General features: G+C 47.2%; 1 protein-coding gene across 1 annotated transcript in view; it reads right to left on the reverse strand.

The window, feature by feature from the left end:
- LOC146197597 (phospholipid-transporting ATPase ABCA3-like) overlaps positions 1-23,738 on the reverse strand; it is a 53,493-nt gene that overhangs the window by 15,762 nt on the left and 13,993 nt on the right. Inside the window, exons 6-15 of the mRNA XM_084597201.1 lie at positions 23,219-23,350; positions 22,650-22,767; positions 20,645-20,793; positions 8,629-8,784; positions 7,630-7,840; positions 6,114-6,366; positions 5,859-5,911; positions 3,700-3,916; positions 2,846-3,079; positions 448-601 (exon numbers count right to left, since the gene is read on the reverse strand). Of these exons, the coding sequence (XP_084453327.1) occupies positions 448-601; positions 2,846-3,079; positions 3,700-3,916; positions 5,859-5,911; positions 6,114-6,366; positions 7,630-7,840; positions 8,629-8,784; positions 20,645-20,793; positions 22,650-22,767; positions 23,219-23,350 (1,677 nt within the window). The remainder of the gene's footprint in view (positions 1-447; positions 602-2,845; positions 3,080-3,699; positions 3,917-5,858; positions 5,912-6,113; positions 6,367-7,629; positions 7,841-8,628; positions 8,785-20,644; positions 20,794-22,649; positions 22,768-23,218; positions 23,351-23,738) is intronic.

Genomic DNA, 23,738 nt, shown 5'->3' on the forward strand with positions numbered 1-23,738 from the left:
CCTTTTACTGGCGTGCTTATTGCATGTCACTCTTCATTAGGGTGCGTTCATGCAAATTTGATTGGCATGGATGTATCTGTACATAATACGCGCACTGCTAATTGCAGCAAAGAAGTCCCTAACAAAGTGAGGGATCAGGGACGGAAAATTACTAACATAGTTTCAAACTTGTTGCTGGTGCGACAGGCAGTAGTGATCAGCAGCCGTAACTTTGTGAAAATACAGCCAATTAATTCCCTTGGCATCCGGCCCTTCAACTCGACCCCCCACCCGCCTCTTTCCAATAAAAATGAAAAAGAAAAGGTTTCCCGCGCAAGAATATAGCAGAGCACTGCATTTACGGACTTTAGTTCATTTAGCTGATTGATGATGATGATGATGATGGGCCTGTTACCGCTTCTTCCTTAAGAAGATCCATTTTCAGTAAATACTAGCAGGTATACGTACGTATAACTCTTCCTCAGTGAGTGCGTATAGAGAGACGCCGGTCTGGAAGCGAGTGTTGGGCTGGCCTGTCTGCTGACGCAGGAGCACCGTGTCGACCAGATTCCGCTGTATGCTGGCTGCTATCACGCTTAACGGGTTGCTCCACATTTCGATTCTGCGTTTACCAGTAGAAGGAAACGTTACGAGAGCGATGATGGTACCACTTGTACAACAGCGTGTAACAACACTCTGGCGAACTTGCCCGCAACCGAGCTGCCATGCTTGCTTTCCGTCCCGAGGGAATGCGAAATTAAGAGGCGTCACTGCTGGAAAGAACGGGTAGTGCCCTCTTAAGTTGTCTAGAAACCTGTGTCTGAACAGCTGACCTGTTTGTTTCGTTTATAGTGCATTGACATTGCTACGAAAATTCCTCGGTAAGCGTTTTCTTGCTGTGGCATTTCCGAAACTGTACACGCGCCCTTGTTTGCAATATTGCGCTAGCGATTGAGAACTGTTGAAGCGTTGACACACTACCCACTATCCCAAATTGGCAGTTGTTACCAAACATGCATAATTTAGTCTACACATGGGATTATTGGCATTTTGGGTAACAGATCGAAACCATCATCTTCGAAAGCCTCGTGCACGCTGAGGGAACTAAAAATTATAGATGCATTAAGCTCCTTCTTAAGGGCATGATACGATAGCGCAGGCTACCAGCCCACATATAAAGCCCTGTTCTGACTAAGGCGTATACGAACGTGCCTTCGTGGCCTATGCAAGGGTCCTGGCATGCTGATTCTGATATCACCTTCTATTTTGAAAGGAGCGGTGCGAGTTGGCAGCTCCTGCCAAACGTAACTTAGAGAAACCATAGTCAGTACTCGGCCATGTAAGCTGCCAGCTACTGCTTGTCAGTGTCATGCTAGTAATTTTTCGCTCACAACACCGACGCCGGATTTTCGGTGAAACGGGGCGTTTAGTGCTATCGCTTTAAAATACGTTCTTTTGAGATGGAAAAAAGAATACCAGCGATTTTACGTGGGTTAGTTCATCTGTCATCTCATGCTGTCCGTCCATCGTTAGCAAGCTAGCGTCAAATTGCATCAGGGAGGCAACCGTATGGTGATTGAGACACACGCCGAATGAGCATGTGAGATGCAACATACAAGTATACATTTACAAATAAGGCTAGCTGCAGGAGCCTACGATCCGCTGAAGTGATAAGCACCATGTATATTTACCCGTGTACTTGTGTCTCGTAACTCCGACACAACGATCTCATAACAGATGTAACGCACGCACGCACGCACGCACGCACGCACGCACACACACACACACACACACACACACACACACACACACACACACACACACACACACACACACACACACACACACACACACACACACACACACACACACACACACACACACACACACACACACACACACACACACACACACACACACACACACACACACGCGCGCGCGCGCGCGCGCGCGTGCGCATCTATCTGATATCTGATACCCTGATATGTGATGACCGCGCGGGCGCGGGCGCGCTCACACACACCGGTTTAGCGCTTTCCAATGCTTTATATACACCTTTTGTGGCCACTGCATTAGACCACTATAGGCTATCGCCGCATTTTTTTATTCCATTCAAAAGCATGCCACAGCCGAATGTCACGCTTCTTGCGCCCAAGCCTTGCATATGTCGTGGTCTTCATCAACCTTTATTTACGTGCAGTAGATCCAGAAAGTACCGCTATCGCATTACCCTCTTCAGATGCGCTATAGCGGCCATAAACGTTGACACTGCGCTACCACCAAGGTATCCGGTAGCCCATTTCGCGGAGTTTTGACTAAGGGCTGCTTGTCTTTAAATACCGAACCTTAAACCAAAGCCGAAGTGAAACATGACGTGCTAACCCACCTTATTCGCATTCTGCCTAACGACGTTAAATCTTAAGCCATTTTTTATTATTTCTTTCGAAAACTGTGCATAACCGTACGATTCCTTATATAAGCAGTATTTCAGCAAATAAAAAAAAATGCTTGTCTGTAGGGCGAGTAATTTTTGCCCCGTTTATTCTTGCGTGCCTAAGCTGACAAAAGGCGACTTTTCCAACTGCCCTTGCGTTTTGTCATGTCATGACCTTTTGCAACGCTTAATGATTAGAAACAATTCTTTCCCGAAATTCTGATGCCAATCAAGACATACCGAATGATATCAAATCACTCTGAATGGATATACCAAAGTATCTGTGGCTTTAAATGTGATGCGAAATTTGAGGCGCATCATATATTAGGGTAAGCTTAAAACCAGCGGTTGTTCTTTAAATTGTTTTTATGCCGGTTTCAAATCAGCATTTCAAAATTTTCCGCTATTCTTTTTGTGCAGTAAACCACTTACACTTTATCCCTGAAGACGCAGCCGAAAGCATAGAACGTCACGTATTTAAAGAATTTTTTGTCGAAAAATATCAGCAGCCTCCTCAGAGCATCGTCAAGGACAGTGTACCGCACGTCAGTACTTTCGAGAAGAACCCTGTAGCTCAAAGATTCGTTGGTTTTGTCCATTTCTTGAATAAACGTCCTTAACGGTGGTTCATCGTCCACGAAGGCAGCTGCATTGAGGTCGATGTGCCTGCGACCGAGAAGCAAACATAGACGATTTAATCCGTCCTGTCAGTAAGTATTCTAGGATCAAGAATGTTCTCATTAAGTTCAGTTTTTTTTTCTTCTGCATGACACCAGTAGCATAGAAGTATAAAGCTGATTTTGTTTTTTTTGTTTTTGACGCGCTTTTCTATACCCTGAGAATCTGGTAAAAAGCGTTCAGTTCAGTTCAGTTTAGTCGTTCAGTCGTGTCCGACTCTTCGTGACCCTATGGACCATGTCATAGCCGCTATATATCGACTCACACTACCGAAAAAAAAAAAATTAAGTAACGCGACAATTATGTGGTAACCGAGTATAGTGCATTTTACGTCCAGCGCGAGATGTTATGATTGGATTAAAACTCGCAAATACCGAAGATGTTCCTGGCAAAGGATAAAAGTTTCTTTTTTTTTTTCGACGAAAGCTTGAGCCCAGTGTGATGACGCGACATCAAATGGAAGCGCCTATGATGCTGCATTCTTTGGAAATGCATATGATTACCCTAACTCACCTCGACTGCACAGGCCTCTGGTATCGTTGCCATGACAACGCTTCATATTGCATGCTATGCGCTCGCGACGCGACAAACATTGACAAAACGCGCACCTGTATTGTACCGGCAGTCGGAATGACTTCAGCTTAACTATGCCCAATCCAGTGAAGGCGATGAAAACCGGGAGTATCCAGCCGGTGAAAAAGAGAAAGGGTGTGCGCCACTGGTAGAGCAGTCTCTTCTGTATCAGAGCCCGGAAGCGCTGACACCTCCGCGGCTCTCTTCGGTCCGTGGCGATGGAAAACATGGTAGTTTCGCTTAGGTAACTACCTGGAAAGCCGACCAGAGGACCACACACCAGTGGCACCACACGCCCACGATCGGTCTGAAAAGTCTCACTGCGCACAATATTCTTCTGTCCGAAACACTTATGTACGCGCTCCGGTACAACAGTATTTTGCAGAAGTCTTAGAGAGGAACTTTGGGTTCTTCAGAATTAGGCGGCCTTAAGGGGATCGAAAGTCTGCAACATGCAGGTGAAGCTTGCAATTAAGAAACAACTTAAAAACCGTTTCAAAGAACAATGTATGTACATATGCTGCTCTTGTTGATGCCTATTGTTCTTGGTTTTCATGAAATGGGGAACACAGAGTGCATGTTTCCTTTTCTTAATTTCCCGCCTCTGTTAGGTTAAAAAAAGCAGTTGCTTCACATAGCGAGCTCCTTCTACAGCCTTTATAACAGAGGTTAATGTCATGTTCTCATTAGAGGCTTTAGGCTCCAGTGGCTCCTTATTCAAAACCGGCGCCCTACATAATACCATCAGCGGCAAAAATTACACATAGATTACAGGCTCAGTAACGTCTGGTGTAACCAGCAAAACGCGAACATAGATTTGCAGATCGTGAATATTTTGTTAGGCGCGCAAATGTTTTCACCTGAACTATAAGTAGTTCTTTGGTTTTGATTGTTTTACGCCACTCTGTCTGGGCACTCTCGGCCAATACCAAGACCTCCGCCGTTTGCTTTTTCCTTGTGATTATCAGCTCTGAGGCATTGGTCGCTTTTTTTTTATGTGATTCTTAGATTTAAAGAATGAAAAATATATGGCCACTAACTGTACATTACAAAAAGTTACGAGCATACGATAACATATGCATGCTCTTCAATATGAAAACCCTGTATGCTTGCTGTTTGACGATTATACCGGACAATAGAGGGTCTCTAACATGCGCGAGTTTTGTAAATTACCCTTCCTACTTATTGTTACACAAGAAGTTAGTCCCTTGACGTACAGTATTCAAATTTTTTTTAATAATATCGCCCGATCGTCGATTGCCCGGCGCTGTTGCGCGAGAAGGTGAAGGAGAGAGGAAAGTATTGGGAAGGAGAGGAGATTCCTACAATTCCTGCGGATGACGTCAGCGCCATGTGGTAGGCCGTTTTTACTAATAGGAAGCAACTCCTGTCACTTAACCTGTATCGGCTCCCCAGGCCGCAGGGTCTTAATTGCCTTTATATGCTTCATATTCATATAGTATAGATTCTATCAAAGATCATTTTATGGTTCTACGGGGAATGATGAGTACGCGCTCAATGCGTGATATATGCCACGCCCTATGTATAGAAAAGTTGCCAAATTAGCGTTACACAACCTAGCATGCCCAGAAAATTTCTCGCAGCAGTTACTTACGCGAAACCAACTGTATAGGACCCTCGGCATCGACGAATTTATTTGGTTTTCTTGTTAGCGTCCACGCAAGTAGAGTCAAAGCAAGCGGAGCAAAGCTATAAGGATTTGACAGAAATTTGAAGAACAGTTCCTCGTGACGCGGGGTCCCGGGATAGCTGCCTATTCAGGGAGGTCGCGCTACGAACTGAGGTGACCCGTAAGGCTAGCAAACCGGATGGTATTGTGAAAGTGAAATGGCCAGTAACTCGAAGTTCGAACGTTGTTGTTCCAAAGTTTCAAGAGATTTACCAAAGTGGAGTAGATTTTGTCGAGGCCAGGCATGTGCCACGACTCATTGACACGTATTTCTATCTGCACACGGCGTGTGCGAGGTGAGCAGGCCAGTGATACACGTACGACGTACCCATGCCTACCCGCGCAATATCTGTGGTACACAGAGTGCGCGCATAAGCAGTGTTCATATCCCTTACACTGCACAGGTCATTAAAATTCGGGCGACATTCACGTGGTGTAACTATATTGCACGTCGCAAGCGGGGTTTAACGTCGCAGGTAACCATGGAAATGCAAAATAACTTACTTTCAGTTTCATAAGCTTGATCTTTGGGACCCTCAGCCCACAGGTTGTATATTCTGGTGAGTGAGGAAAAGCAAGAGAAATATATTAACAAAGGTGAAAAAAGGCAGAATGTTGCACCGTGGAGTATTTTCGCTAACTGTATGCCGCCCACGAATAGAACAGAAATCTGCCCGCTTTCAAAGGTTCCTCACCTTATGTAGTTTAACAAAACTTGAAGTTGGGCTAGATGGTGCATTGTAACTTGACCGAACTCACCTTATGTAGGCGTCTTTCATTGTAGCCACGGTAACTCCTATGCTCTGGATGCCCAGCGCCGCACTCTTCTCTTCCAGCTCACGGAACATGGCCTCGAATCCTTTCCTCTTGAGTGTGTTGAGCGCGATGACCATTTCAGTCTCCTTGTCCTGCTCGATAGTGGCACGGGGCACCGCTTTACGCGTCACGACGAGGGTATCATTACCACGAAAGACGCCAGGGCCCTTTGCTATACGCAGCTTGTAGCCGACGCCTGTAGTGAGGAACGATCGTATTCGTATGAGCGCTCGGTGTTACACCTTTCCGCTTTGCATGCAACTTGGACACATAGGCCTAACTGTAAAACAGCACAGGACACTGGTGCTTAGTTTAAAGAGGAAAGAAGATATGGTGCAGTGGTTAGGGCTTTCGACTGCTTTGTCCATAGGATGCGGTATCGAATGCCACCGCAGCAGCCATTTTTCGATAAAGGCGAAAAGCAAGGCGCCCGTGTGCTGTGCGATGTCAGTGTACGTTAAAGAACCCGAGGTGGTCGAAATTTGCGGAGTCCTCCACTACGGCGTCTCCCATAGCCTGAGTTACTTTGGACGTTAAACCCCACGAACAAAACAAGTATTTTAACGGACTCTTGGAGTATTTAGGGCCTTTTGTACAAGAATTGAATACCAACTGCCTTCGAAAACGGGCCTAGTTGGTTACAAGACCTCACTAATAATGAATTATCTCAGTTTCCAATGCTGGCGTTCTATACGACCGCGTTAAAATAACGTTCGCAATGGCGCTTTTTTTCACGCTGTCGCCTATACTTCACACACTGGACAATACCAAGAACGCAGGTGCATGTCACTAGGTAGGCAGTAGACATGACAATGGAACTGAGAGCACCTTGGGATACCATGATGCCAGGAATAATTATTTTAAAGGCGAACGTATCAGTACTGTCATATGAAACATGACCAGTGCATCAATAGCTGACTTTGCAAATGTCGGTGGGCAGCCATGTGGCTCACTGGGGAGCGGCTTGGCTAGAATTCTAACTGCTACATATAATGAGCAAGCTCTGTGAACAGGAAAGCTGTCTTTAGCGCCTCTGATGCAATTCGTTTCGCTCCAGCTGCTTGCAGAAGGAATGACGAAAGGCTGCGTCAAAAAAAAAAAAAAAAAAAGCACCATGGAGCAGGCTCTTTCGTAAAGCCGCAAGAAAGAACACCAAGGGATGCGTAAAAAAAAAAGGGAATATAAAAATCCGCTTTTTGTTAAGACGTTGCGCTCTGAGCCTCAGAAGCGTATGCTAAATGATTAACTGAGCAATCCTTCAGTGAAGCGTTAGAGAAACTTGTATCTCTGTGGTGCTTCAAGACAACTTTGATAAACCAAATTCGTGCAGAGGTGATCCCAGTTGTGCTCCTTGAATATGAGCCACCTTTTATACAAGAATACATGTCATTGCATCTGTTCTGATTACGACTGTGTAGCGTTATAATTATCGCAGCATACTAAGCTTCGCATCGCTTACCGCTAGCGTTCTTCAAAAAGCTTGGGGAACCGGCGCATATTACGTTGCCGTTGTACATGACGATGATGCGGTCGGCTAACGTGTCTGCCTCTTCCATATCGTGCGTGGAAAGGACGAGTGTGGTGCGTCCGCGCAACCCTTGCACGATTGTCCAGATAACGCGTCGAGTTTCCGGGTCCATGCCCACTGTCGGCTCGTCTAGGATGAGAACCTGCGCAACGACAACCAGGGATAATTGCAGGAACGATTGCATTCGATAAAGGGTTTCTCGAAAACAAACGACAGTCTTTCCTTCCCGCCCTATCACCTGTTCAAGATACGTAATCGTATGGCTGAGTTAGAGCCAGTCTCGAACATAGAAAGAGAGGAAGGGGAAGAACCTTGTACAATTTTGCAGGCCCAGATGCCTCAAATCTAAATTACAAATTTATACATTTGTATTGCAGCTACAATTCGATTATAACATTTTCAGCAATCGCTTCGTTGGAGGACACACACACACACACAAAAAAAGGTGTCCTGTTGGTGTCTACTGTCTCATGAAGACGATCCAGAGTCGTGGCTAAGCGGTTAGGGAGCTTGACTACCGGTGCTAAGGGAACGCATTCGGTCCTGACCGCGGGGATCGTGTTTCGACACAGGCGAAACACAAGATGCCTGTGTTGTGTGCGACATTAATGCTATTAAAACAACCCCAAGTAGTCTCAGTTACCCGGATCTCTCTACAACGGTGTCGGTCACATCCAGAGCCACTTTCGGTCATTATTCCCCATAAGCCTAAACTTAAAACAAACTGGAAAGGCGTCGATCATTCATGAATCACGCCTTGCCACAAAATCTCTCTGCAGATGCGGAAAAGTTGCATTTCCTTTTGGTCATTTACTATGTTCGTGCTATGAACCTGTCTCTCGGTCACTAGCCATGATTTACCACGCCAAGCTAGCCAGTAAATGATGAACTTCATGGACTAAATAACATAATGCAACAGTTAGTATATACCTTTGGACGCGTGATAAGCGCGATGGCGATGCTCAGCTTCCTCTTCATCCCGCCAGACAGCTCGCCCGGGTAAGCGTAGAGCTTGTCATTGAGCTGTACAGTATCTAATAGCATCTTTACGTATCGGTTGATTTCGGAGCTCCTCAGGCCTTTCAGCTGGAAGGGAACGTAAAAAATCCCGCGATCACAAACTGCGTTTCTGAAAACGGCAAAGTTTGCCAGATAAAAGGAAGTGATCTCGCATTCTGCGTGCACCATGAACTAGGTTCTCAAGGAGAGAGAAAGAGTTATTTTAAACTGTTTGTAGCTTCTACTTATATTTATTTATTGATTGATTTATTTATTTCCTCAAAGGCCCCTGGTATGGGGCATCATATGAGGGATGGGCATGAGAGTTAAACAACAATGGCCTTGATGGCGTTCTTAAAATGGATGGCGTTGATATGATGCTCGGCGTCCTGTGGTAGATCATTCCTGTCCCGGGATGACGTGACGAAAAAAGATCGAGAATGAGCGGTAGTTCTTGCGGAGGGGGCGTAGACGGTCTTATGGTGATTAATACGGCTTGAGAGGCTATAAGCAGGTGATATGACTGATTCTCCTTAAGATGAATGATAAAACATATGAAAGAGGCACAATCGAGAAATTTTCCGTCGGGTTTCAACGCTAGGTAAATTAGCTCTAGATTTTAAAGCAGACACACTAGTGTAGTATGAATAATCAGAATAATGATATGATTAGAAGCCTCATCGGGGAACAGTCGTCAATCGTCAATGGCTCCCGTCTGCGGCTGGTCGCTCAAGTATGCATGTAGTCACTGATCGCTTAATTGCCAACACCTTAACTTGTCAAACTATTATCTCACGCACTCTGACTAGCAAACAGTCCTAAGCTACCACGTTACTCAACTACCCGTCGTAAGCGGACACCCGACATTGATATAAAGCGCCGCTTTCATCATCATCATCATCATCATCAGCCTGATTATACCCACTGCAGGGCGAAGGCCTCTCCCATATCTCTCCACTTAACCCGGTTCTGTGCTAGCTGCATCCACTTGACCCCTGCGAACTTCTTAATCTCATCCGCCCACCTAACTTTCTGCCGCCCCCTGCTACGCTTTCCTTCCCTTGGAATCCAGTTTGTTACCCTCAGCGACCATCGGTTATCCTCTCTTCGCACTACATGTCCTGCCCATGTCCATTTCTTCTTCTTAATTTCCACTAGAATGTCGTTAACTTGAGTTATTTCTCTGACCCACTCTGCACGCTTTCTATCTCTTAATGTTACCCCTACCATTTTTCGTTCCATAGCCCTCTGGGTTGTCCTCAACTTAAGTAGAACTCTCTTGGTTAGCCTCCACGTTTCAGCCCCATAGGTGAGTACAGGCAAGATGCAACTGTTGTATACTTTCCTCTTGAGCGATACCGGTAAGCTGCTAGTCATAATCTGCGAGTGCTTGCCAAATGCGCTCCATCCCAATCTTATTCTTCTTGTTATTTCCTTTTCATGGTCCGGATCTGCGGTTACTACCTGTCCTAAGTAGATATATTCGCCTACTACTTCCAGTATTTCGCTACCTAATGTAAACTCCTGTTCCTTCCCGAGGCTGTTGAACATTATCTTAGTCTTCTGCATATTGATTTTCAAGCCTACCTTTCTACTTTTCCTGTCTAGGTCATCAATCATTATTTGCAGTTCATCTCCCGAGTTGCTTAGCAAGGCAATGTCATCAGCAAATCGCAGATTACTGAGGTATTCTCCATCTAGCCTTATCCCTAACTGCTCCCATTCCAAGTCTCTGAATACTTCCTCTAAACAAGCTGTGAATAGTACTGGGGAGATTGTGTCTCCTTGCCTAACACCTTTCTTTATGGGAATTTTGTTACTTTCTTTATGCAGAACTATGGTTGCTGTGCAGCCACTATATATATCTTCCAGCACTTTCACGTACGGCTCGTCTGCCCCCTGATTTCGCAATGCTTGCATCACCGCGGAGGTTTCGACTGAGTCAAATTGGTTAAAGGTAAAGCGCCGCTTTACCTTTAACCAAACCGAGCCTTGCATTGCCTGGGACTAGCGTACTTGACTCGGCATGTAAAAGCTATGGAAGTTTTAATTCCTATTCCACTATCAAACCTCAAGTAATCAACTCAAATTGGCAGTTCCTCCAGACTTCGAGACAGCTTATGGTACCGTTCGGTCACACAAGAAATCCGCGAATCGGTGCTCGGCCATGCCAGCTGTCAACCACTATAGAAACGTGTCAGAGCCGTGCCCGCGATTTTTCGCCCACAACGCCGATGCCCGATTTTCTGCCGTAACGAGCGGTCAACGCTCTCACGTTTACGTTGCGGCATCCGTTATGCAGATGCGTCTTATGTCAAATTCGCTGACCCTTCGACGAGCTTGGGAGCTTATAAGACAAAGCGAGATGGCATCTACGCTGTTCATGCGTGATTACGGAATGCCCTGGTAGGCTTCGCGGCCATTTGCACTGGCGCTTGGTTATGTGCAGGCGTGTCTAGAAAGGTCTTTGTATCAGGTAATCAGCGCCGCCATACAGGCGGCGCTGATTACCTACCCGTCTACCCGTTGTGTCGCAAGACGGCGCTTACCGCGCAGTTTATTTTATGTAGCCCAACTTAACAAGTGTATCTCTATCGCTAAGCCTGGTATTCTAAGTGGCACGGGCAGAGGTACATAATTTTTTATTACTTTTGGATGGCCTCACCATAGGGAACCTGCACTGCCTAGGCGGCGCTGTACTTTTGCCACAGCGCGCCTAAAAACTGCTGCTGTTAGCCGCGTGGTTCGCGATAAACGACCGACCATATTCTGCAGCATTATAGATACGCGTGTGGCAGATAACGTCCTTGCCCAGACGCTCTCGACGCAGCCAAGTTATCTGAGGCAGTGCCTGCAATCTGATCCCTGTAAGCTCATGCAGGTGGCGTGAACCTCGTAACCAGCTCCGCAGCCGGGGCAGCGCGCGCTCCTGCCGCTGTTTTTACCCCCTCCCTCTTTTTGCGTGGCGGCGACGGTGTTCTCCGTTTGCCGATAATGGTGCGCGCATCCCAAGCCGAAACTCAGCGCCACGTTGACTTGACTCGCTAGCGGCGTCACCGGCATCAGTCATTCGCTGCTATCACTTCGCCGCGCAACGTTCCCATGGGCCCAAGCGCTGCCTCTCGTAACCTCCCGATAACTTATTGCTCTCTTCGCTCCTCCTCCAAAGCCACCCCTGTGCGGCGGCAATCAGAGCGCCGAATCTGTGCACCGCCCGATATGTGCACCGCCCGAGCCGAAACGCATACCCGCCGTTCGCCACTGCGAACCGCCTGCCTAAGAGTTGTCTGTAATTGTACATACAGGTCTTGCTCGAATTTTTTGCCTCAGTCTGTCGAAAAGCTGAAACAGTAGGATGAGCTGCGCTCAAATTTCGCATTAAGAGGTAACGTAATTATCGGCAATTTTTCTCTATTGCCTGGCTTGTTATTTGAAAGCTGCTTTGATGGGATCGATGTCGGCCGACAAAATCCTGCCCCACTAAGGGATATCGATATGGTTCTCTTCAGCGTTTGCTTTTTCAAACCCTAGTGCTCGCTTGGATGGCATTTCCACTACTGCTTTGTCTTCTGCCCTTGCCCTCAATAAAAATCCCCGTTTTTCTTTCATCAATTATAGTTTTTGCTTGTTTTCTAGCCATTTCCGAGGCGCTGGAGATTTCTGTTGAAGCATCTTAAGAAGCAGTTTCTTTAGCTCCGTATCTCGGATTTTCTTCACATTTTATGCAAGGTAGCCCTATTGATTGCTTGAATTAATATATTAAGTTTCTTTACTTAGCTCCTACCGTGATCAGATATGCATGTTCTTCCTTCCGTATACTTTCTAATTTCTTCTTTAAGTTCATGGTTATAAAATTCGTACTGCAGTAGCTTGTTATTTAATTTCCACATTTCCCACAAACAACAATTCCCTGGCTTAACAATGCACCCCTATCGAGCATTTAACTAAACAATGAACTGAGAATGGCGCCGTCACTACTTCACGATAATTTAATTTAGGTGAGGCCTCGACGGATGTATAATTGAGAACCTACCGACAATGGCTACAGCTCTCGAATCTCGTATAATTCACAGCACGCGCTTCTTCGACACACTTCACCACATCCCCCGTGGTTACTGTTTTTAACTATTCGAACAACACTTCAGTACTTCTGTCTGAAAAACCCCGGCTGCTTGTCTTAACACGCGTGTTGAGGACACTATTGAAATCGCCCATAACTTTAAGCTCCATAATACAACATTTTGGGCGAGTTGGTTAATAAATTCATTATTACAGCGCAAAGACGGACGGAACAAGAGGAGGACACAACAGCGCTGTTGTGTCCTCCTCTTGTTCCGTCCGTCTTTGCGCTGTAATAATGAATGAACTTTAAGCTGTTTGTCTGTGCAAAGGCTCTCTTCAATATGGTTGACGCATGTGCTGATTTTTTTCCAGAGGCCGTGCCGGGCTCGTGAGAAACCGATCGTAATTCTCTCTGTCTAGCGTGACGATAGTAGTAGTGATGACAATTATGTTGCATTTAATAGATAATGATTATAGCAGCAATGGTGATGATGATGACAGCAGGGATGGCAATAACGGTGCAGTTAGTGAAAAGAGTGCTGTAAAGTGGCTTTCGCATTGTCCACTGTAAAGCAGTAAAAAAAGTCCTGTATTTTTTGTTTTTTATCTGCAGAACTGCATGCCCAACTTTGCCATCAACAGCACCGCCTGGCCATACTGATACGCATACTTTGCGTCGATCCTAACCATTCTTGCATTTGTAATGCAGAACTCTTGTAGCTTTGACTCTCTTGTATATTCAAGGTATGAAATAAACTATCACATAAAGTCTTACAGGCTGATGAATTTGCAGTCTTTAAATGGGCATTAAGTTCATATTGAGGTTGGCATGCATCAATTGATTATGGCATTTCGATGACAATGACACTATTTTAAGTCAAGTGGAAATCTTGTAAGCTAGGAAAGTCCAAAATTAAATTCGCTTGCGATGTGAACTGGGGTGTGTAAAGTGTGTACTGTGATAGTCATCGCCATCGACATGCACCTGTGCGTTGTGCGACGAAGAAGAAGTACGCTGGGCTCGCCGTTGCAAGGTCCTGTCCTCACAGCTCTCCATCTGAGCGTCAATAAACGCCCTATTACAATTGGCGGAGGTGCCGGAAACGATCCCACCCAAACTGGAACTGCGAAGCCGTACACTACCCTCTACGACCGCCATGCAAGACACTTCGACGCAGCCGGCCGTTCCACCCACGATCATGTGTGCTGGCGTCGTGCGCCAGCGTGACCCTTGCCTGTTCAGCGGCACGGCCGATCAAGATGTCGACGACTGGCTGTCATCCTATGAAAGAGTAAGCACCTACAACAAGTGGGATGACTCATACAAGCTCAGTAACGTCATATTCTATCTGACGGACGTGGCGAACCTCTGGTTTCGCAACCATGAGGCTGACCTGTCATCTTGGTCGACATTTAAAAAGAATTTCGCGGAAGTGTTCGGCCGCCCGGCAGTGCGTAAGCTTCGTGCCGAACAACGTTTTCACGATCGTGTTCAGCGCGCTGATGAGACCTTTACCAGCTACATAGAAGACGTCGTTGATCTCTGCAAACGAGTCGACCCGGCCATGCCGGAAGCAAACAAAATCCGCTACATCCTCGAGGGCATTTCTGAGGACGCCTTCCAGATGCTGGTAGCGAAAGATCCCACCAGCGTTAGTGAACTCGTGAAGCTTTGCCAGAGCTACGACGAGCTCCGCAAGCGGCGCGCTTCTAGGCGCCGCTCCAGTGTGTGCGACGAAGGCGTATCCGCATTAGCCCTGGGTGGTTCGCCAACTTCTGAAGGGAGCCCGCTGAATCAAAAGATCAAAGATTTTATTCGTGAAGAGGTCGCACGTCAAATCTCACTCCTTCCCCATTTTCAAGACTCGGGCCGCCTCGTTCCTGAACTGGCTCCATCTTTGGCCCCTGCTATACGCCGTGTCGTGCAAGAACACGTCGCTGATGCCTTGCCGTCCAACCCCGTGGTGCCGCCTGTGACGGCACCTCTCACGTATGCCCAAGTAACGGCTAGGCCACCACCTTCGCCCACGTCTGGCTCCTATGTGCAGGTCCCTGCCTACCGTTCACCGCCGCATGCTGAGCCTTCGTTTCAAGCCCCACCCTCAAGGTTCCGCCCACATCCTATGAAACCTTGGCGTACTACGGACAACCTTCCGATTTGCTATGCCTGCGGTCGGCCGGGCCATGTTGCGCGCCTTTGTCGCCAGCGCCTCCAACCTTCACAGCCTGACATTCGATTTTACCCGTACGATACCGACTCACGCTCGCAAATGATTCCGCCCGGTTCTCAATTTGTCCCACAAGATCGCCAAACCTATACCACTCGTCGATCACATTCTCCTCGGCGCCGATCGCTTTCTCCAATGCTGCGACGTTCTACCAGCACCGTTGAGGGAAACTAACAGTCGCAGTTCCGGGGGCAAGAACTGCGCTTGTTTCGAATTCCTCAAGTCCTCCATGCCGTCCCGCTAATGTTATCAAAGTTTCTGTAGAAGGCGCCACAGTTCTCGCTCTCGTCGATACCGGTGCAGCCGTCTCCGTCATCAGTGAAGCGCTCTGCCGTCGAATTCGCAAAGTGACCACTCCGATTTCCGACTTTTCGCTCCGCACCGCCTCATCACAGCACATTCACCCCTCCGCATCTTGCACAGCCCGTGTGCTCATTCAAGACGTCTTGTACCCCATCGAGTTTATTGTTCTGCCGAACTGCTCGCATGATATCATCCTCGGATACGATTTTCTATCGACTCATCAAGCCGTTATTGACTGTGCTCGTGCACAAATTGCCTTCGCCCCCCTCTGTGATGCCCCCTTCTGTGATACCCCTCCCCGCACTGCAAAACTTCTCGTCGCCCATGACACCGACATTCCTCCGTTCTCTGCTGCCCTCGTACCGCTGTCTTGTGAGTGGGTAACTCCTTTGACTGCGATTTTTACACCTTCCGAAGCCACCTCCCGTCATCCCTGCCTCCTTTTTCCGTTCGCTGTTCTCGAAATTCAAGACGGCAAGAGTGCACTTTACGCCTCGAACCCATTTTCTTGCCCAGCAGTCCTGCTCCGTGGCGAATGCATTGGACGTCTTGAAGAGCTTGATCCCAGTCGAGAAGAGCATGTTGCCGGGCTAGTTGGTGATCCATTGGGTAAAAAATTTTGCGCAAAAAACACAAAGGACAAAGAAGAACACAAAAGACGTTTGGCAGCGCTTGTCAAACGTCTTTTGTGTTCTTCTTTGTCCTTTGTGTTTTTTGCGCAAAATTTTTTACCCAATTGATCCCAGTCATATCACCACTCTTGCTGACTCAACCCCCTCCTTCGACGTTAGTCTGTGCTCTTGCGATGTTGCGACCGCTTCGACGCCCTCCGACGTTTTTCAACATGCTATTGATGCTGATCTTCCACTTGCGCAACGTGATCAACTTGTCGCCCTCTTGCAGAACTTCGCTTCTTCATTCGACTTTCCTCAAACTGACTTGGGCCGCACGTCTGTCGTAGAGCACACCATCGACACCGGTAAAACTGCACCTTTGCGCCAGCGCCCCTATCGCGTGTCGGCTTCGGAGCGCCAAGTAATTGCTGATCATGTGGACGACATGCTCCGTCGGGGTGTCATTCGGCCATCCCACAGTCCCTGGGCGTCTCCAGTTGTGTTGGTACCTAAGAAAGATGGCTCCTTACGGTTTTGTGTCGACTACCGCCGGCTCAACAAGATCACGCGCAAGGACGTCTATCCTCTGCCACGCATCGATGACGCACTAGACTGCTTGCAGGGCGCCGAGTTTTTCTCCTCGTTGGATTTACGATCTGGCTACTGGCAGGTGCCAATGGCTGACGCTGACCGCTCTAAAACTGCCTTCATCACACCAGATGGATTATATGAATTCAACGTCATGCCCTTTGGGCTTTGCAACGCCCCGGCCACATTTGAACGCCTCATGGACACTGTGCTTCGTGGATTCAAGTGGCGAACCTGTCTTTGCTATCTCGATGATATCGTAGTCTTTTCTACCGATTTTCAATCCCACCTGCTCCGACTGAAGGACGTTCTCACTTGTCTCGCTACCGCCGGCCTCCAACTGAATCTGAAGAAGTGCCGCTTTGCTGCTCGCCGACTAACAATTCTAGGTCATGTCGTTTCTAAGGATGGCATTCTTCCCGATCCCACCAAACTTCGTGCAGTTGCCGAATTCCCACGCCCAAAATCACTGAAGCAGCTACGAAGTTTCATTGGCCTATGCTCCTACTTTCGCCGCTTCATCTTAAATTTCGCCTCTATTATTGCTCCTCTCATCCAGCTCCTCTCCGGTAGCTCCGACCTCTCCGCATGGACACCTGCTTGTGATGACGCCTTCAACACTTTACGCCGTCTTTTGGTTTCGCCTCCCATCCTCCGCCACTTCGACCCGAATGCGCCAACTGAGATTCACACTGACGCTAGCGGTATTGGGATAGGCGCCGTTCTCACCCAACACAAACCTGGTATCCGAGACTATGTGGTGGCGTACGCAAGCCGCACCTTGACCAAGGCAGAGTCCAATTATTCTGTTACGGAAAGAGAATGCTTGGCCATTATTTGGGCCATCGGCAAATTCCGTCCGTATGTCTATGGCCGACCATTTTATGTGGTCACTGATCATCACGCTCTGTGCTGGCTGGCGTCCCTCAAGGACCCGTCCGGCCGCCTTGCTCGCTGGGCTCTTCGCCTCCAAGAGTATGACATTCGTGTCATATATCGCTCAGGCCTCAAGCTTACTGACGCGGACGCTCTTTCGCGCTCACCGCTGCCTCCCTCTTCGTTGCCTGATGAGATCTGCGCCTACGATTTGTCTTCGCTTGCCACTATTGACATGGCCACGGAACAGCGGCGCGACCCGTGGATATCTACACTTCTGGACTTTCTTTCAAGTCACTCTTCAGGTCGTCTGTCTCGGGCGCTTGCCCGCCAAGCTCACCATTTTTCAATTCGTGACGGGCTGCTCTATCGCCGCAATTATCTTCACGACGGAAGGAAGTGGCTTTTAGTCATCCCCCGTCATCTCCGCGCCGAAATTTGTGCTGCTTTCCATACTGATCCCCAGTGCGCCCACGGCGGAGTGTTGAAAACCTACACGCGCTTGCGTCTACGCTTCTTCTGGCGTGGAATGTACCGCTTTGTCCGCCATTTTGTCCGCTCCTGCCAGTCTTGCCAACGCCGAAAAACTCCTCTCAAGTCCTCTGCTTCGTTGCAGCCGTTGCCCTGTCCTGCCCGTCCGTTTGATCGTGTCGGCATAGATCTATACGGTCCCCTTCCTACAACTTCAGCTGGCAACCGCTGGATTATCGTGGCAGTGGATCATCTAACCCGCTACACTGAGACATCATCATTGCCCTCTGCTTCCGCACGCGACGTGGCTGCCTTTATTCTGAAAAACCTGGTTCTTCGCCATGGTGCCCCTCGCGAACTGCTCAGTGACCGCGGACGCGTTTTCTTATCAGACGCTCTTGAGGCTCTCCTGAAAGAATGCCGCATCATACACCGCACCGCTACCTCGTACCACCCTCAGACGAATGGACTGACAGAACGTTTTAACCGCACTCTCGGTGACATGCTGGCTATGTACGTGAACACCGACCATTCCAATTGGGACCAAGTTCTACCGTTTGTTACTTACGCATATAACACCGCGACACAGGCCACTACTGGATTCTCTCCATTCTTTCTCCTTTACGGGCGCGAGCCACCCTGTACTATGGACACACTTTTTCCCTACCGCCCTGACGTTTCCGAATCTTCCCCGCTATCCGATGCCGTCACGTACGCAGAAGAATGCCGTCAGCTCGCCCGCTCTCTCACAACAGAAAATCAGTGGCAACAAAAATACCTCCGTGATACCGGCGAAGCTTCGCCATATCTCCCGGACACACTGGTGTGGCTCTGGGTGCTGTTGTGGCTTGTAGGTTCAGATCCCACCGCTGATCACCAGTTGTTGTGGCTTGTAGGTTCAGATCCCACCGCTGCCACCAGTTGTCGTGACTTTATCCCACCGCTGCCACCACACCAGTTGTTGTGGCTTGTAGGTTCAGATCCCACCGCTGCCACCAGTTGTTGTGGCTTGTAGGTTCAGATCCCACCGCTGCCACCAGTTGTCGTGACGCTGGGGCTATGGCGACCCGGCCTTCACTTGGTAGCGTGCAGAGACTCCGGGTTGAAGAAGGACTGAATCTTCGAAGTTGGTAAAATATGTACAAGCAGGTTTACTGGCACTTTGAGAAAACGTATTTACAAGAATATTTACATGAAGAAGAAGGGTACATCAGCAAAATGACAAGCGTTAAGAGTTCATAGCGAGAAGCGACTGGATGAGCCGTTTACCCAGGGCCCAGAGCGACATTTCGTGCTCTGCAGCGTCCTTAAAACCCCCTATGTCCAGCCCCTCTCTGAAGATGCTGACCAACCAAATCCAGGGCACGCCCCTCAGGTATCGGCATCCAATCGAACACATCACTGCACTGATGGTCTGAAGCACTGACTGGTCCGGCATTCATTCGTTGGGCGTGATCACTTGTTGGCGGGAAAAGCTTGGGAACGGCGAGGAGAGGAGGTACATTTCTATTCTTCAGCAAAGAAACCACAGGCTGGTTCTGACAAGGGGTTTTACTTCTCAGAAACCCGAGTGCACGTGGCGCCGCATAGGGCTCCCAACATTGTCCCTTTTCGACAATTGCAAATCTTTCCTGCATTCCCGGGAAATCACTTAATGGCCGTATGAGTCATGCTCCTTTCTTGTCCTGCACGTCAGCGGACATGTCACTCTGTCGTCTCCTTTGGAAAGTAGACATTCCTCACTGGAGGATAGGGCTTCTCGACTGGAAGGGTGAACAAAAGAAAGAAAGCACTTCCTGCATTTCCCGCAGGGGGACGTTTCTTTGTGTTTTTCCAGACGTTCTCTTGACAGGGTCAATTTGGCATTTGCAAGTTGTCCACAAAGCAAAACATGCTTACAAAACAGGATTCCTGGAAACAGGCTCACTTAGAGCCATTGGACCATCACCACATATTCACAAAACTTTTCCATGCCCACAGGCGAACAATAGAGCGCGCAAATGCGGATGCACGGTCGTAACAGTGCCCTCCACAACCCCTGGCCTTTCAAAGAAGTTTCTTGCTCGCTACCACGGGCCATATAGGGTCCTCCAGCAAACATCTGCAGTCAACTACGTAGTTGAGCCCGTCACGCCCTCTGCGGACTTGCGTCGCCGTGGTCGTGAAACAGTTCACGTGAACCGATTGAAGCCATTCTATGACCCCGCTGTGCTTTCCGCGCCATAAGTAGCCAGGATGGCTCCTTTTTTTACCCGGGGGGAAAATGTACTGTGATAGTCATCGCCATCGACATGCACCTGTGCGTTGTGCGACGAAGAAGAAGTACGCTGGGCTCGCCGTTGCAAGGTCCTGTCCTCACAGCTCTCCATCTGAGCGTCAATAAACGCCCTATTACAAGTGGTTATTTTGGCCCGGGTCTCAAGCTAGGGGTCAACCTACACCGACATTCGCTTCCAAATAGTGATCACGAAGTTCTTTTCGGTGCAGACGTCACGAGTTTGGATCGTGTGGCACAAAAATTCTAATCTATTTTTATTTTGTAAAATAATGCCTCTCTTGCTGCTGAAAAAACTGGACAATAAGTTTTAATGAAGCTTCAACGCTTCCCAAAGAAGTCACACAACCATTTTTTACGAAGAAAGGTAGCAAGGTGGAGCTGTCCTTAGTTCCTTATTAAAGCATGGCAGTGCTTTAAGCGTTCAGAACAGAGAAACAGTGAAAAACAGAACGAAACACGTGGTGCTTCAGTGCCTAGAAATGAGGCAGGCTACGATGGGTAAATCGAATTCAGAACTGAAGGCTTACCATTCCGAAGTACTGCAGATGATCCCGAACCGTAAGGTCAGAGAAAAACACATCCGTCTGGGGACAAAAGCCCATGATTCCTCGCACCGAATAGGTGGTTATTTCCCGTTCATGAAGAAACACTGTTCCACTGTCGGCTTTCAGCAGACCTTTGAAGAAGAATCAGATATTTACTGTCATGACCCGCTGTCGGCACGATGTCCGCATTCAGGTATGGTTCTCGTAATACTGCTTCGCTAAATACCATAAAGAATAGCTCAGTTTATAGCAGGGCTGCCGAGGAAGCATGCCAAGGTATAAGAATCGTTTTCTATCCATGTGCTGCTGTCTTTTATCTAAGCTAAGCCAGGATACTAAACTAAGTTTACCATCGCGGGTATATTATTTAGCTTAATGCGACAGGACGAACATGGGCGCCCGTGGTCGTCCTGTCTTTCTGTCGTCCTGTCGCTTTGCGCTAAATAATATACTCGTGATGTCAGAACACCAACTAGCCCAACAATCAAATCTCTTAAATTTAAGTTTACCAAGCTCCGTGCAAAGAGACACTGTGCTAGTCCTTCGTAGCGTATGCAGCGAGAGGAACAATTTTCTAAAGAATTTTCAGACACGCTCAAACTAATGACCGTGCAGAGAAAGGAACAGAGAAAAATGAATTATACATATCCTAGATGAAATCAAAAGGATCCTACGAATGTGGGCAGTCCGTGTGGCGCGAACAGAGCACCGACCACGGGATCACGCGTATATTGGGAGATCAGTGGACGATGTTTTAAGGCGAAAGCTTTTCTAGGCTCATGGTGCGTCGGCAGAAACTGGCCGCCGCACGCGTCATCAAGAACTGTCCGCCGTATGAAGACAGATTAAAGAATTATGGAAAACTGTTGATGGTGAGCTAGTAATTAATAGAGGCTATAATAGATTGGTAGAGGCTGTAATGACTAATGCGACTACTAATGACTTGTAATGACCCATGGGTCTAACACGACTACAATTGGTTTGGTTTGGTTTAATTATAATTAATTATAAATTACAAAAAAATGCTTATTAATGAGTAGTTATGACTGAATGACTTGTAATGACTGCTAATGACTCGTAATTACCAATATGCCTAACCGATTTCTAACGACTACAATTGATAATAAATCACAAATGCTCAGTAACGAGTAGTAATGACTAAAACAACCTACTAAAGACTTGTAATGACCAATATGTCTTTCAATGACTTGTAGCTGCTGCAACTGATTATTTACTAAATCTGCTGAGTAATGAGCACTAAAGACCAAAATGACTACTAATAACTTGTAATTACCAATCTGTGTAATGAAGACTACTACTTATCAGAAATGACTAAAATGCTTAGTAATGAGTAGTAATGACTAAAATGACTACTAATGACTTGTAATGACCGATATGCCTAACGATTACCCGCAACGACTACTAGTCATTTCTAATCCATTGTAGTAGGTAGTAAGTGGTTTTTATTCAAATGAACAAAAAACGAAAGTAAAAAGATGTTTGCCAGCAGCCCCGTTAACTGATTATATACATACCGGGGCTAGCAAACATCTTTTACTTCTGTTCTTTGTTTACTAGAGTAAAAAACACTACTTACTACAGTGATTGGAAATGACTAGACATGCTTAGTAACGAGTAAGAATGAGTAAAATGAGTAGTAATGACTAGTTATGACCAATACGTCTAACGACGACTTGTAACGACTGCATTTGATTAGAAATAACTAAAAAGGCTTATTAATGAGTAGTAATGACTACTACTCCTAGTACTAGGATTTCGCCGTTCACTTCTTAAGAGATATCTTAAGATACCGCGTAATTTTTTGTGACTCGCCTTATGAATATGAGGAGGATGACGTTATCGTGAGCAGTTCGTCAACATTTCCCTGGCCTTAGTCATTCCAGGTCCACACTAGATCTCTGCATGTCTTACAAACCGTAGTAAATGCAACTACCGGCTTCAAGTGTGCTCTCGAGGAGTATATTACCTGTGAGTATACTCATCAGTGTCGTTTTTCCAGCGCCGTTATGCCCGAGTAGTACAGTCACTTGGGACCCGTAGATTGACACGTTCACCTTGTTCAACGCGACAACGCCATTGAACACCTGTAAGAGAAAAAAGGAGCCGAACTCTATTAATAAAGCCACCGTGTGTGGTAAAGCGTTCGTGCGAAGCTATAATAAATGGCTTGGTAGTCGGCGCCCGCGAAGTTATGGTCATTCCTTCCTTACGTCTTTCTTTTCTTGGCGCTCTTTATCTATGAATTGTGTGCTACAGTAGAATGCAACACGTTATTGCAGGCTAGTTGGTGCATTTCTTCAAGTAAGTTAAAAGCGCGGAACAACGGGACACAGTAGAATACCAGTCGCAAATGCAAATAGAGCCAATACTGCATACTACGCTTTCTTGTAATGAGTATGACAGTTTGATATCAATCGTCACAATCGTCATACAGGCCCTGGTAGTTACCCCCCTGCCGAATCGCTCATTTCTGTGAATGAAATAACAAGCTCTTTGAATCGAATATCGTGGACATCCGCGATGAAGGAAGCTTACCTTAACCAGATTCTTGCACTCGAGGGCAGCTCTCAATTCAGGCGGTGATTGGAAGCGGTCTCCGCTTTCGGGACTTTTTATCGCTGCTTCAGATTCAGTAACACGAGGTTCAAGTGGGAACCAATATCGGGGCTATAATGAAGTGCGCAAAAAAAAAAAAAAGAAAGAAAAGAAATCAAAGTTGATTATTTTCAGTAATTCTTAAGTAGCCGCAAAAAAAGGGATACACCAGAACAAATATCCTGCTTTCGTGTGATTGTTGTGAAACAGCCAACAGCGGAGCAACATCACCCGCCTGCAATATACACTTGGCGATATATGCTTAATAGGCTCCCATCTTAGCATATGTTATTTCGGGTACCATTGTCCCAGAAAGAAATAGAACGAATGTTGTGCAAGCCGTAACGCCCACATTTTCGGGCTTCTACACATTCGTCTCATGTAAGAAAATGGTGGCACTTGCTTTTTTGCATGATCATTTCTGTTAGGTGCCGAACTAGTCGCTAATTAGCGGTTACAT

The sequence above is a fragment of the Amblyomma maculatum genome, chromosome 3 (genome assembly GCF_055883805.1).
Source record: "Amblyomma maculatum isolate TAMU_Amacu chromosome 3, ASM5588380v1, whole genome shotgun sequence".
Classification (NCBI taxonomy): domain Eukaryota; kingdom Metazoa; phylum Arthropoda; class Arachnida; order Ixodida; family Ixodidae; genus Amblyomma; species Amblyomma maculatum.